The sequence below is a fragment of the Manacus candei genome, unplaced genomic scaffold (assembly GCF_025592945.1).
Source record: "Manacus candei isolate 608988 ecotype Guabito, Panama unplaced genomic scaffold, ASM2559294v1 h1tg000024l, whole genome shotgun sequence".
Lineage (NCBI taxonomy): Eukaryota > Metazoa > Chordata > Aves > Passeriformes > Pipridae > Manacus > Manacus candei.
This window is the reverse complement of record NW_026138072.1, coordinates 5,293,736-5,306,832: the sequence shown is the minus strand read 5'-3', so window position 1 is coordinate 5,306,832 and position 13,097 is coordinate 5,293,736. Positions and strand designations below refer to the sequence as shown.

Here is a 13,097-nt window from a genome sequence, read left to right as displayed (position 1 = left end):
AAAAAAAACATGAGAAGTGCTCAAGTGATCAGTTGACACATGTCAACATCTTAGATTATTCTTTATTTACTAGTTGATAATATAAGGCAGTACTTTGTGTTATTAGCCTTCATCTGACTGTGTCATTAATTAAGCAACATTGCAGCACCTCAGGAGTTTCTATTAAAAGAATTGAAGTAAATTGCAAGACATTGGAGAAGCGTGTGAGTACTTCAGTGATATATTAGCTCTTTCTTCAAAGAATAAAATTTTGTTGAAACTGTGCAATCTAGGGCTTAGTTTTACAGAATTCTAAAACTTTCTGATTGTGATGTTCATTGTACTTTTTCTTTTCAGATAAAAAAGCTTGTATATGTTTATCTGATGCGCTACGCAGAGGAGCAGCAAGATTTAGCATTGTTGTCCATCAGTACTTTTCAACGTGCTTTAAAAGTGAGTGACTACTGAAAAGTGACTACTAACTAACATTTCGTAGGGAATTCTGAGCTAGCAGTGCGAAAATAGAAGTATTTGTTTAAGTGTAGTGTGGTAAACTAAAGCATGTGAATATCTGCATCTGATAAAGTAGTTTCAAGTTATGTGATTGACAAAGTTTTTTGTACTACCTCAAACCTTGTCAAGCAGCTAAGCCTACAAGATGTAAAATTACTTCACTGAAGAAAGGCAGCAGAACGGTGCTCTCAAATCCACAGTGTAATATTTAATTTCTGGAATGCCTTTTCTCCTTCCAACGTAACTTACGTATATAGCAAAAAGACCCTGTTATTGCCATGAACTACCTGTCTTCCTTTTAGTTTATGTAAAAGAACTTTATTTACAACAGAGGATTGGAAAAAAGATAAGGAAGATAGTAGTACCTAAATTAAAATATTCAGTGTGTTGCACGTAGTGCTTTTTCATTAAAAGCACTGAAAAAAGCATTTTGTAATCTTCTGTTTCAATGAGAAATGGGAATAGAGAGCAAAGATTAGGGTTGCTTTTGAAGTGTGACTGTGGAGAAAAGAAAGATTTATTAAGTCTATGTTCTTAAATTTGGCCAGTTTTTATAATAAGAGAAGATCGCTTTTTTCTTTTTTCTTTTACCTTTCTTGTAAGGCTGCTCTAGGTTCATAATTAATTTCTGTCGTGTCACTTACCCCAGACCTTGCATCTTGTTGGGATATATTGCAATCAGAGCACCACTTGTGCAGCTCTTGGACTATCCCACACCAACTACAGAATTTTCTGCCCTTTTCCTTTCAACTTTTATCTCAATATCAAACGTACTACCTTTACTATCTGTGACTGCCATGAAAAGCTAAAATTCAAATTACTTTGTATCCTGTGTTTCTAGTGATATATGTATGCAATGATCACTTCTCATGGCATAACTCTTTTAAAAGCTATGGGTAATGAGAACAGTAGGAAGGGGATAGGTTAAATGTTGTGGCTGAGTAGCAAAAAAAGGAGTGGCGGTGTGGCAAGGAGGTAGACACCAAGCTAGTGGAGATTGTCAGCAGCTAAGGAAATCTGCTATAAAAATAGGCAAATATAATTAATTCTCTCTGTTCATTTTTTGTAATGTTTTGTTTCTCTTTTGGCAATGATTATAATTTGGCTTTATGTGTGGAGATTTTTTCCTCCTTCTTTAGAAAGAACGTTTTAGGGTATTTTCAACTTCTGTGACTGCAGATGAGATTTGCAAACTCTGGTAAGAACAAGTTGTTTTCCCAAAACTGTCAAATGAAGTGCTTTCACCATCCATATTCTTACTACTCAGAAGCTGCTAAAATGTAAGAATTTTGAGAGCTTAGATGAACTAATCATTAAGTAATACCAATCTGAAAATCTATGTTGCCAGTTTTCAGTCCTTCAGAGAAATGTTCTTTAGGAAGTCCCCTTCTGGCAGGACAGTACACTGAATTAACAATGCTCAATTTCAGTGTGCTGGATTTTGGAGGATTTAGTACCTTATTAAGCAACATTTTTCCCTCGTATCCCAAGCCTGGGATTAAAGGACAAAGTTTATGTAACTGTTCTTCCAAATACAGGTGTGTTGGATCTCCAAGCTAACCCTAGTATTGTAAAAGAGGACCAAGAACTGGGACAAAAGAAGGGAGGAAAAGAAATAGATTTACATGTTTTAATGTGTTGTTACTAATTAAGTGTAAAGACTGCAGCAAATTTATTATTTGTTTCTGCATTATCTTATTTTCTTTCTCCCCTTCTCTCCTGTTCTTTAGGATCCTAATCAATTAATCCGTGCAAGTGCTTTAAGAGTTTTATCCAGTATCCGGGTCCCAATTATTGTTCCTATTATGATGCTTGCTATTAAGGAAGCCTCTTCTGATTTATCTCCTTATGTGAGAAAGAATGCAGCCCATGCAATCCAAAAACTGTATAGGTAAGTGATTCTGGCAAATACTGAAAAGCAGTTTTAAGATAGTTGTGGGCTACATTTATAAAGACTACTGGGGGTTTGGCATGTCTCAGATATGAGATCAGTTTCTTAGAACTATAATGTGTGTGTGGACATTCCATCAGTCAAGTGGTTTGGTTGGAATTCAAGCAATTCTCTTGCTTGCTAGACTAAAAGGATATAACTGTAAAGGGATACAAAAAGAGACTGATACACTATCTTTTAGTTTTTAATGTACCAGTTATTTTCATCTGTGTAACAACTGTCCTGGTGGGTATTCTCCAAATCTTAAAATTTCTCTGTTTAAAGTCTGCATCTTTCATCCTGAAGGCATTTGCTGTAGTTTGTAATGCATATGACAAAAGAATGCTAACTTGTAGAAATTTTATCTGTGCAAGTCCAAATCTTCCAGATCTTCCTCTTTTGTCAGAAATTCATGTTGGGGAAGAGTTCTTATCAAGACTTTGATACTATTTTGCAGAGGTGGGAGCAGCAGAGCTTGTACCTTTGCAAAACATCATCAGGCATTTATTCTACTATATACTTCACTTTTATTTCATCTATGCTGAAAAGTGGAGTTTGAGAGATGTTAGAGGTTCTGAATCAGGTAACCTCAGGCAGCTGCAGTTCCATGCCCTCTCAAACCACCCAGATGCAAGGCTGAGCATGTGTTCTGATAGGCACATACAAGATACATGTACAACACACATACCCACAGCCATCTATACAGATCAGCAGAGACAGAAATCAGCAGTCATGTAGACAGTACCAGCACCAACAACATTTTCCTGTTGCACTTTCTGGCTGATAAGTATACAGGCCCATTAGTATGCCTAGATGTGTCAATATGGATCCCCCAGTGATAATCCTAGATGTTCCGTGTTTCCAGGAACTGGCTTTGCATCCCCAGTCTCCCAGTTTCTGCCACACACAAGCACACAGTGCTTGCAAACCCACCACACTTCCTACTACAGACCCCCTCAGTCAGATGCACACATGCCCTGCCCTTTCACTCAGACACTGTGAATCCTGGTATCTCGGTTTAAAGACTCAGATTATGCTGTAAGTTGCCCATATACCTCCTCATCTCTGCTTGTCTTGTGGGAGGTGGAGAGGAGGTGAGAGAGATTGAGACGTGGTTATCTCAGTCAACCTCCAGACCTTACAGTCTCTCCAATACTTCGCTTGGATACACTGGTCCTACTGGTAGATAAGATCTTCAGTTGTAGCACTCAGAGGCACACACAGGTGTCCAGATCAGTGGCCCCACTTCAATACTTGGCTTCCCAAGCCACGCAGTGTGGTTTGATATTCTCAGGCAGTCACACACTGTCATACTTGCTCTGGTTGCTGGTGCTACTGTTATACGGGTCTGTATAACCCATGGTTTAACTCCAGCTGCTAGAGCTTAGATCTCCATATCACATATACACACGGAATAGAGACTGCCTCTGTAGTCAGAGGTGCGCAGCATGGGTAGACGAGTGTGCTGAGCAGCAAAGCATTTAGATACACTTGACTCCTTTTGTGCACCTCTCCCTTTATTTTCCTACTCTTGTTCCTCCCAAAGTAATTTAGATCCTTCCATTTCTCCCATAAACATCTCATCTTGTATGATTGCAGGATACTCTGTCTGGCATTTGCGTATTAATTCTTATAGCCCTGTAACTAGAGCTCTTTAGCCTGTTCTTTTATTTCCACTCCAAAAATGCTCCCTTCCTTATCTAAAACATAGGAAGGAGGAGGGGGAGGAATGTAAATTCAGTTATTGGAGCCCTTACTGATGGTTTGCTTGATCACGTGAGACAAACTTTTGGCTTTTCCTCTGAAGGTTTTAGTCCTTGGCAGAAGATCCAGTAAAACTTCCTTGACCAAAATAGAAGTGGGAATGAAAGGTGATCATAAAAGTACTTATGCAACAATGTACTGTTGCTTTGCTTATGATGATAGTGGCTTCTAACAAAGTTTTGTTATCCATTTTGCATGTTCTAGTATTGCTAGGTCTTAAAGTCTTAGCTAGATATTCACTTTGTGAATCTGTGACTAGAAAGGATATACTGTACATTAGGGAAGTTCATCACTCAGCATTAAAACTGAAGTGTACAGTAATGACCAAATACTCCCTTACTTATCTGTAACTGTATCCATGTTGAAATGACTTCCCAAAGGCATAGAACTACACATCTGTATCACTCTTTGTACTCACTTTCCCTTTGTATTTTCTTCTGCTTTGGCTTTGATTTCTTCCATGCTGTGTAGATGCATGATGAGGAAGGAGCCGGAATGCAAAGTTGATCCTTACCTACCTAAGAAGCAGGTGTTACAATAGTGGATATCTTAGGCAAACTTTTCTCTGCTCTTTTAATATGGAAAGGATGCTACAAAGGTTGTTTTTTGCAACTTTTGTTTTTCCTCTTCTTTTGCTATTTACGTAGGACTTCAAGCTGTCTATTTTGTATCAGCCTGCACATCAACTTTGTATAGGTACATATCCTATACATTGGACATTGAATACAAATGTACAACTCCAAATCTTTGAGTTCCTGTACTTCTCACTAAAATTAGTGGTTAACAAAGTGTCTTACTTGAAGTTTTATAGTGATAATTAGATAATAAAAATATGATTCTTCTTTGTTCTGGTGTTCATTCACTACTGAATTAGTTCATTCTGAAATTCACTTCTGCAAAAGCAGTGAGATCCTTATGATTTAACATATGAAGTTTGGTCAAGTTCTCCCTAATGTGGGTTGGCCTGTCTTAATGGTTCTTAAATCCTGAACTTTTTATGAGTTTAAGTATTAAGTTTCTTATAGAACACACGTAAGTGATATAACATAAGATAATATTCATAATTTAGTTTTATACTCCTGCAATTCAGTTAATTAGTAACTTATATTCAGTTAAGTTCTTTTACGAAGAGTTCTTTGCAGTACTTGATTTTTCTGGCAATGTTTTCTTCAATGCTCTTTGTTCCCAGTTTTTGTGTAAAGGTCAGAAAACCAAACCTCTTATAGTTTTGGATAGTCTGAATGAATGAATAAAAATTATTTTATTTTTCTTTCTAGTCTTGATCCAGAGCAAAAGGAAATGTTAATTGAAGTGATAGAAAAGCTTTTGAAGGATAGAAGTACGGTAAGAAACAGTTTTCTGTTACACATGCTTATATTTTTAAGGAGTTTACTCTGGAGCCTGTCATTTAGTAGTATGTAATATGCTTTCCTAACCCTTGCTGATGTGATTTTATATGTTTTCAGATAGAAGTGTCATTGTGTATTTATACCTTACAGTATGACTGTAATAGTGACCGTCTCTTTGCATCATGAGTCTGTTAATTATTCTGGTTTTGTTAGCATGTTTTTATGTATGCTTCTTTAAACTTTATTTTGAAAATTAAAGTTATATTATATGAATCAATGTACAAATCTTTATGTATAAATTTTCATATCCACTTTTTCATTGGGACATTAGCTTGGTAATTTTCAGTTTAGTAAGAATAGTGTTAGTAAGAATAAATTACTTCTGTATAATGCACATTGTGCTTATTGACATCCATCTCTCTTGTACTGTGTACAGTTATTAAAAAATTACACTTGCTGTGCATTTGTTTGTTCTTTCAAATATCTTCACTTCCAGTCTGGTAAATAAGAGATGTTCTGGCAAAACTTCTGTAAATTTAACACTCTTGTTGTATTTTACCTGCCCTATATAGGTACAGATTTTCTGTATGAGCTCCTAGATGTCTCACAATGGTCTTACACTTTATTTTCTTTTATTCTGCAAGTAAGTTTCCCACGTATAACCTGGAAAGATAATGGAGCAAGGAATCAAAGTTAGATTTCGAATAGAAACCAGAATTGTAAATTAAAACATTCTCTTATTCATTGTGTGCAGATTAGTAATTTAATGAATGTAATGCTTTTTGACTAAAGGAAAGTATTGCTAGGGTACCGGATGTTGTGTTGCTTCATCTCCCATTTACCAAGTGTTTTTGTAACACATATGACTGTATCCTCCATTGTTCTAGCACAGTCAAGGTGTTCAGGACATAAATGGTGCTGTTCTCTAAAAGACATCTTGCAACTTCCATTGAAGGGTTAGTGAAGGAGTGTGTTAGAGCTTAATGGCTCAGCAGACTGTAAATCAGTTAGTTATGTCTCCTGTTTGCATCTCTACTTGCCCTGTACTTACCTGTCAGAGGCCTTTGTGCTTCTGTGATGTTGTCCCTGCAGTGGTTCTTCTTGTATTTTCTTGTTGTGGCTCAAACTCGTGGTGTGTATGCAAACTGTGAGTGTGAGATTAGATTGTTTTTACCTATGGAGGCATAAAGGACTAAAAAACCATCAAGAAAATAAAATCCCTGAGTCTTTGCTCTGTTTCCTAGTCCTTATTGCATATGGTAAGTGGCAAGTCAACAACTAGTCATTTACACATTTACTTTAACAAAATGTTAGAGGAAAAAAGTATAGACTAGGTTTGGATCTTCTTTTTCCTTGCATTTGGAGTCACTTATAAGGACATCAATGCTCATTGCTTAATATGTGCCATAATTCTAGTGCCTCTGTGACGCTGAATAATGGATGCTGCATTTGTGAAGATACCAGCTGAAGCAGTAGTCAAAATTATGCTATTTTGTTGGCACATTCAAGAGGCTAAGAATGATGGACTAGAATCATGTCTTCTGGACCTGTTTGGAGACATAACATGGTTAACTGCTGCAGCCTTTTCCTCCCTCTGATCCCTCTTAGTCTATTCCCTAGCAAGACCTGATTCCAGTCTGGACTGACACATCTCAGCTTCAGAAGTTTTACTTTTTTGGGAAGTGATATGAAGAGTAATTATTCCGAAAAGAAACCATACAAATCTTTCTTCAAGACTCTCTGAATCAAAACCAAGTATTAATATGTCCTCTTTTTGTCACAAACTCCACAGCTTGTGGTGGTCTAAAGTGGATCAGTCCTTAATAGCTTTGGGAGGAATACTGTAGCATGGAAAAGTTTTACCTTAAGAAGTTATCTTTTATCACGTACCACTGAATGTTCCCAGAAAGCCCCCACGTTTACTACCAGAAAGTGCATAGGGCACAAGTGTTTCATTAGCAGGTAACTCCTCTCTGAATGAGCTTATTCATTGCCCCTAATTGGAAAACAGCAGTTTATTCACAGTGGGGAAATCAGAGTGCCACTTGTAGCTAGTTTTAGCTTTTAAAATTGGAGGAGATGCAGCTGCTTATGGGTGGTAGTCCTTAAGTACAGGTTTGTACCTATGTAGCCAATGTAGCCTTAAGCTGGCAACTTTCTAGGTCTTAATGAGGCTACTCCTGGGAAATTTGTGTTAATTTGACTCACCTTTTTGTATTCTCTCAGGGAAGCTGAACTTCATGCACTTAGCGTAAAAGAAGAAGCTTCTTCCACATACTTTTTTTATTTTGCAGCCTTGCTTACGAAAGTTAAGTCTGGTTTGTTGCCACAGAAAGGCTGTAAATGGGATTGAACTGTAGAAGAGCAGCTTTTGGTCGTAGCCTCATAAAGTGCCTGTATTTGATTAATGCCTGTTTGACAATCAAAATGCCTGAAATTCATAGGATGATAATGTGGAACTGGAACTGCAAGTGTTTAATTGACAGTAATCTTTGGATTCCTTCCATTAAAATGCACAGAAGCTGTTCCCTTACATGAACATTAGTTGTCGTCTCTTGATAGCTCTATAATCTAGTATCAGCAAATCGGTTTGTTCACCAGAGAGGGATAATCTTGGTGACTTCAGGAATTGTTGAATATCAGTGGTTCTCCACCTTTTTTTCACTTAATGGAAATGCCAGGTTATTTTTGGTATTTCTTGTACTTAAGGTCTGATAATCCTCAAACAAGCCATAATGCATTGTATATTAACAATGGAATCTAAGAAAATCCACCATATTTTCTTTTGTTATTCTTAATCTGTTTTAGACATGTTTGGAGGGAGAATGTAATTAGTAGCAATAACAATGTATATAAGTGTTGAATATTGTTCAAGTGATATTTGAGACTGTGCTCTAATGAGAAGTAAATTTTTACTCAAAATTTGTTTATTTTCTGTAACTATTTCACCTAAAGCAGGGTTTTTGAAACTTCCTGGCATAATCCTGATGTTAATGAAGGATAGAATAGCTAATAAATATAGATGCCTCTAAATTTCTGAAAACTGGAACATGCTATTGTGTGTTATTTAATGCAGTTTTTGTTGCACAAAAAAGACACAATGTATTTAAATTAGTAAGACTCATTTTACATTTGAAATAGCAATAAACTATCTGTATGGGAATTTTACTACAGTAAAATTAAACCCTTTTATCAGATGGTATGTGTTCATTTTTTTTTAGGTCTCAATCAGTAGTAAATTTTAATATAAGCTGAGGTAAGCAAAACTTAAAATGAGATGAGATCTAACCTTAAATCAGCACTTCATTAAAATTTCTGGTGAGACAAAGGAAAGATCACTCTACTCCTTGAGTGTCTTAACACAAAGATTCAATTAAAAGCCAAGCTCTTAGTTAATCTAAAATGCAAAATTATCAAGTGCAAGCCATTGTTAACATACTCTCAAGGGTATATTAACTGGGCATTAAGAGTCTACCAACAAGTCTGTGATTTTGTGCAAGTATATTTAAATTTTAAATGTGTTTGTATGTCTTTTTTTTATTGAGACTTGTAACTCATCCTAGTTATGTTTTTACCCTTGCTTTATCTCAGGTTTTGATAAGCAGGTACAAGAGCATGAATACCTGCTCCTTTTATTTTTCTAGTAATTCTTGATAATTGAGCAGCTGGATTGATTTTACGTAGAAGGGAAGATAAGACCATGTGTATTTTATCCTAAAATGATTTTCTGTGAAAGGAATATGGCTAGTCATGTAGTCATGTGTGAAAGTATAACTGGCTGGTTTAGAGGAAACTAGTTCCCTTTTCTTTCAATCAATTCTGTATTACTTCACTCTAAATCTATTTTTTCCATTCACTTACCAAGCCTGATAATCTTTTGATGCATAGGATTTAAGGCAAGATGTGTTGCTTAAGTTGCTTTTGGCATACTGTGAGGGACTGTAGTTAACAGCCTGCGCTGCTCTAATTGTATAAACAACAATAAAAATCAAGTTCATTGATGATATCTGAGTTACAGCAGTTAAAAGAAACGTTTAAAAGAAATATGTTGGTGTTAAAAAGAATCATGTCTGTTATCCAAACCTGTAAAGCAAAAAGAACTTGTGACTTACATTCCTCCATCCAAATTAAAGTATCCCAAAGTGTATCAAAAACTGCATCTAAAGATAAAAGGCAGAATGTGGAACTGTAGTTAGAATGTAGTTGTATGGATGATGGGTGTATTAAAAATGCCCAAATTTATTTCAGGTTTTCATCTGTAGCTTTGATCTGTTTTTATTTTGTTTGGCTATATACCTCTGTTGTAACCAATTTATTTTTCTGTTCTGGTGTGATAATTTACTTTATAACAGATACAACTTAGTATTAACTCTGGGGGGTGAAAAGACCTTATGCAAATAGATGAGTATTTAGATTTCTTTTGCAGACTGCGTGGTTACTAGATGAAGTGCAGATTCTTTCCAAGTGAGATTCCTTTGATTAAAAAATGATCCTAGAAATTGGTGATGGCTTTGTGATGAAGGTCTTGGTCTTTTAATCTAAAGTAGTATATTTAGGGATAATGGGGAAAGAAAGCTGGGCTCTCTTCTTTTTAACAGTAGGCTTCAGTTAATAATGTAATATTTCAGTTTAGAACCCAAATGTGTAGTGTAAAACAATATTTTCTTAACTTATTGATTTAATGTTGGTAAATGCTTCACTTTTGTGGAAAAAAATTACTGAGTTCATGCAGATGTTTTATTGTGATAGATCTATTATCCAGCTATTAGAAGATAAATGACTGATCTTTTCCAGTTTCCTTGCCTCCAGAAAATTGAAATAAGAAGGGGAATATCATTTGGGCTGTATGATTAGGGCAGGTGGGGTGGCCATTAATTTAAGAGAGAAGAATCTTGGCAGCGTGGGCCAACTTGCACTGTATTATCAATCAAACCTCGATGCACTTCTTGTGATGACCCAGCACTCTCAGGTTTTTGCAGCTTTAATTAGAATTCATGACAAAATAGATGCAAGGAAACATTTTGTACCCTTCATAATTTTATAGAAAATTTATTGTTATTAGAGGAACCATTTGCTTAGTGTGATTTTTTTCATTACCAACTTGTCAACTAGCATAGATAATCTGGAGAAAATATGAACTCCATAGATTGGGTGTCACTTTTGTTGATGGTTCATATAGTTTACCTTGGAGCACAGCTAATGGCTGAAGTTCATAGCAACAGCACAGAAAAATGTGGCATCCAGTGAAAGACAAATGAACCATGTTTATTGCTTTAATATAAAAAATACATAAATGGAAAGCAGCATTTGAATTTGATGACCTCATTGCTAGTTTTGTTGGAGTGATTTATATTTTCTCCTTATACAAAAAGCTACTATTGACACAGTGAGATGGAAATTAACTGACTGTTTTTTAGAAACTGATATTTTTTGGTTTTATATTCTGATTGAATCATTTTGTTTTAATTCTAAATATTTTTATGGAATGTTGAGCATTTAATAAACAAGATTATTAGCTGTTCCACTGATGTTTAGATATATAGTAGGATCAAACTATAGGGGAAAGAGTGTCAACTAGAAAATAATTTCTTATTAAGACAGCGTTAAGAAATCTTCTCAGAGAAATCTTCTTGTCACTAGTGCATTTTCAATCTGTCACATTCTTAATTTTTTTTCCCCCTTTCAAATGAAAAGACTAATTTTAGAAGTGGAGAGAGAGGCATGATCTTAAATAGTGTCATGAATGAATGGCAATTCCTGTATTAACTTGTAAGTCTGGTGACTTGCCACAGGAATAAAATACTTGTTTGTCCAGTGCACCTCTTGCATTTCATAGCATATGTTCAATTTTTTATTAATAACTTTTAATATCTTTTAATATCTTTGTCAGTTTTCACAACTGACAGCATTCTCATTGTAAACTTGAGTGGGTGACTGATGTGACTTGAAATAAGTAATTATTTAGAATTCTCGTATTTCAGTTTGACTCTTTCTTTGCATTAAATTATTGTGTTTTACTCACAGTAACTGAGCTTTTAAAAGGCCAGAAATGTTTATAGGATATATTTTCAGTTTTAAATGATCTGAGCTAGTGTTATATGTATTTTATGTCAGCTTTCAAACTAAATCACATCCAAATGAAGGAGAAATACAGCAAAATGTGTGTACTGTCTTACTAGCAGTAAAAGGCAAGTGTATCCACTCCACGATTACCATGATACCACGAAGGACATCTGTGTTGTCCTTCACCTATGAACCTAAAAGGGTATTTATATATTTATATATTAGATTGTCACTATTCTTGTAGTCATAAACTGATCTGTGTGTCAGTCTCCCTCACCCCTGAGATGGGACAGTGACCTACAAAAAGTCTCTCCGTGTGGTCCAAAAATATCATCCCTCTCTTCTAAAGCTCCAGGTCTATCACAACGTCCTCTGCAAGTTGGCCTCAACTGCAGTTCAGAGTTCTGCATCCTGATAAAGAGATTTCCCACCTTTTCAGTCTTCCATACTCAGCTTCTATGGCCTAACTGAATACCTACTCAGGACTGATAGTGATTTGCCTGGGATTAATCACTGCCTTCTGCTGAGTTTTGAATCCCTATGTAAGCATCAACTCGCAGCAGTTTTTAATTACAGAATAGCTTACTGCAGCACGTTGTTGTGAAGAAAGTTTAGTACAACAGCATATAAAAAAGAGCTTTTGTTTTTGTGATACAGCAAAAAATAGCAAATTATTTTAGATGTAAAGTGTATTTAGCTCTATCAAATAATCAAATTTTGCTCCCTGGAATGAGTTGCATACTTGCTGGGACCAGCAGGTACCAGTATGTGGATGAGGCTGGAGACAATAAATGCAACTTCACGTTTATTCTTATTGGTAATTCATAAAATCCCCACAGAGCCTGAGACTGGTTTAGCATAATAGCAAGACTATATTCTGAGCTGTTTTCTTTCAGTTGTAATGTTGGGCGCATACTAATAAACCACATGTCAGCCAAATGCAAGGAGAAAAATGTAACATATGAATATCATTGTATTTAATATTTCCCAAAAAGTACCATTTCAATAAACTGCACTTCTATTTAATTGCTTACTTTAAGTCATTGGGGAAATTTTAGAGGTTGAAATGCAGATCCCTAGTGCTCAGATAGAATATGACATTAATTTGCTGCCAGAAGGCTATACTGCATGCATGCTAACTGCATACATATCAGCTGCTTCATATAAAGTCTCATCATTTTAGTTATTTGACTTAACATGTACTCTGACACAAAGCAAATCTTAATTAAAGCAATTAGAAGAGAAAGAATAGTAGTTCCAGGCACACAATGATATGCCCTTATAAGGCATGGTCAGCTTTTGAGCTTTTCTCACAGTTTGATTAACCTGCTGACAGAATTTTAACTGGAATTCCAATATGTGTTTCCTTCCTTTATTTTAAAAGAAAATACCCTGGCAGAAGGTTTCAGTAATCCCCAAGGTGTTAGCATGTTGATCACCTATTTAATTTTCTCATAAAAACAAAGCTATTTTACAGTCATAGTCAGCATGAGAATCTT

The 13,097-nt window shown here is 35.6% G+C and overlaps 1 protein-coding gene across 3 annotated transcripts in view; it reads left to right on the top strand.

Annotated features, from left to right (window-relative positions):
* The window catches only part of AP3B1 (adaptor related protein complex 3 subunit beta 1), a 148,811-nt gene that overhangs the window by 23,684 nt on the left and 112,030 nt on the right, over positions 1-13,097 (top strand). For all 3 annotated transcript variants that reach the window (XM_051788095.1, XM_051788094.1, XM_051788096.1), the window contains exons 4-6: positions 337-432; positions 2,223-2,383; positions 5,464-5,530. In XM_051788095.1, coding sequence (XP_051644055.1) covers positions 337-432; positions 2,223-2,383; positions 5,464-5,530 — 324 coding nt within the window. The remainder of the gene's footprint in view (positions 1-336; positions 433-2,222; positions 2,384-5,463; positions 5,531-13,097) is intronic.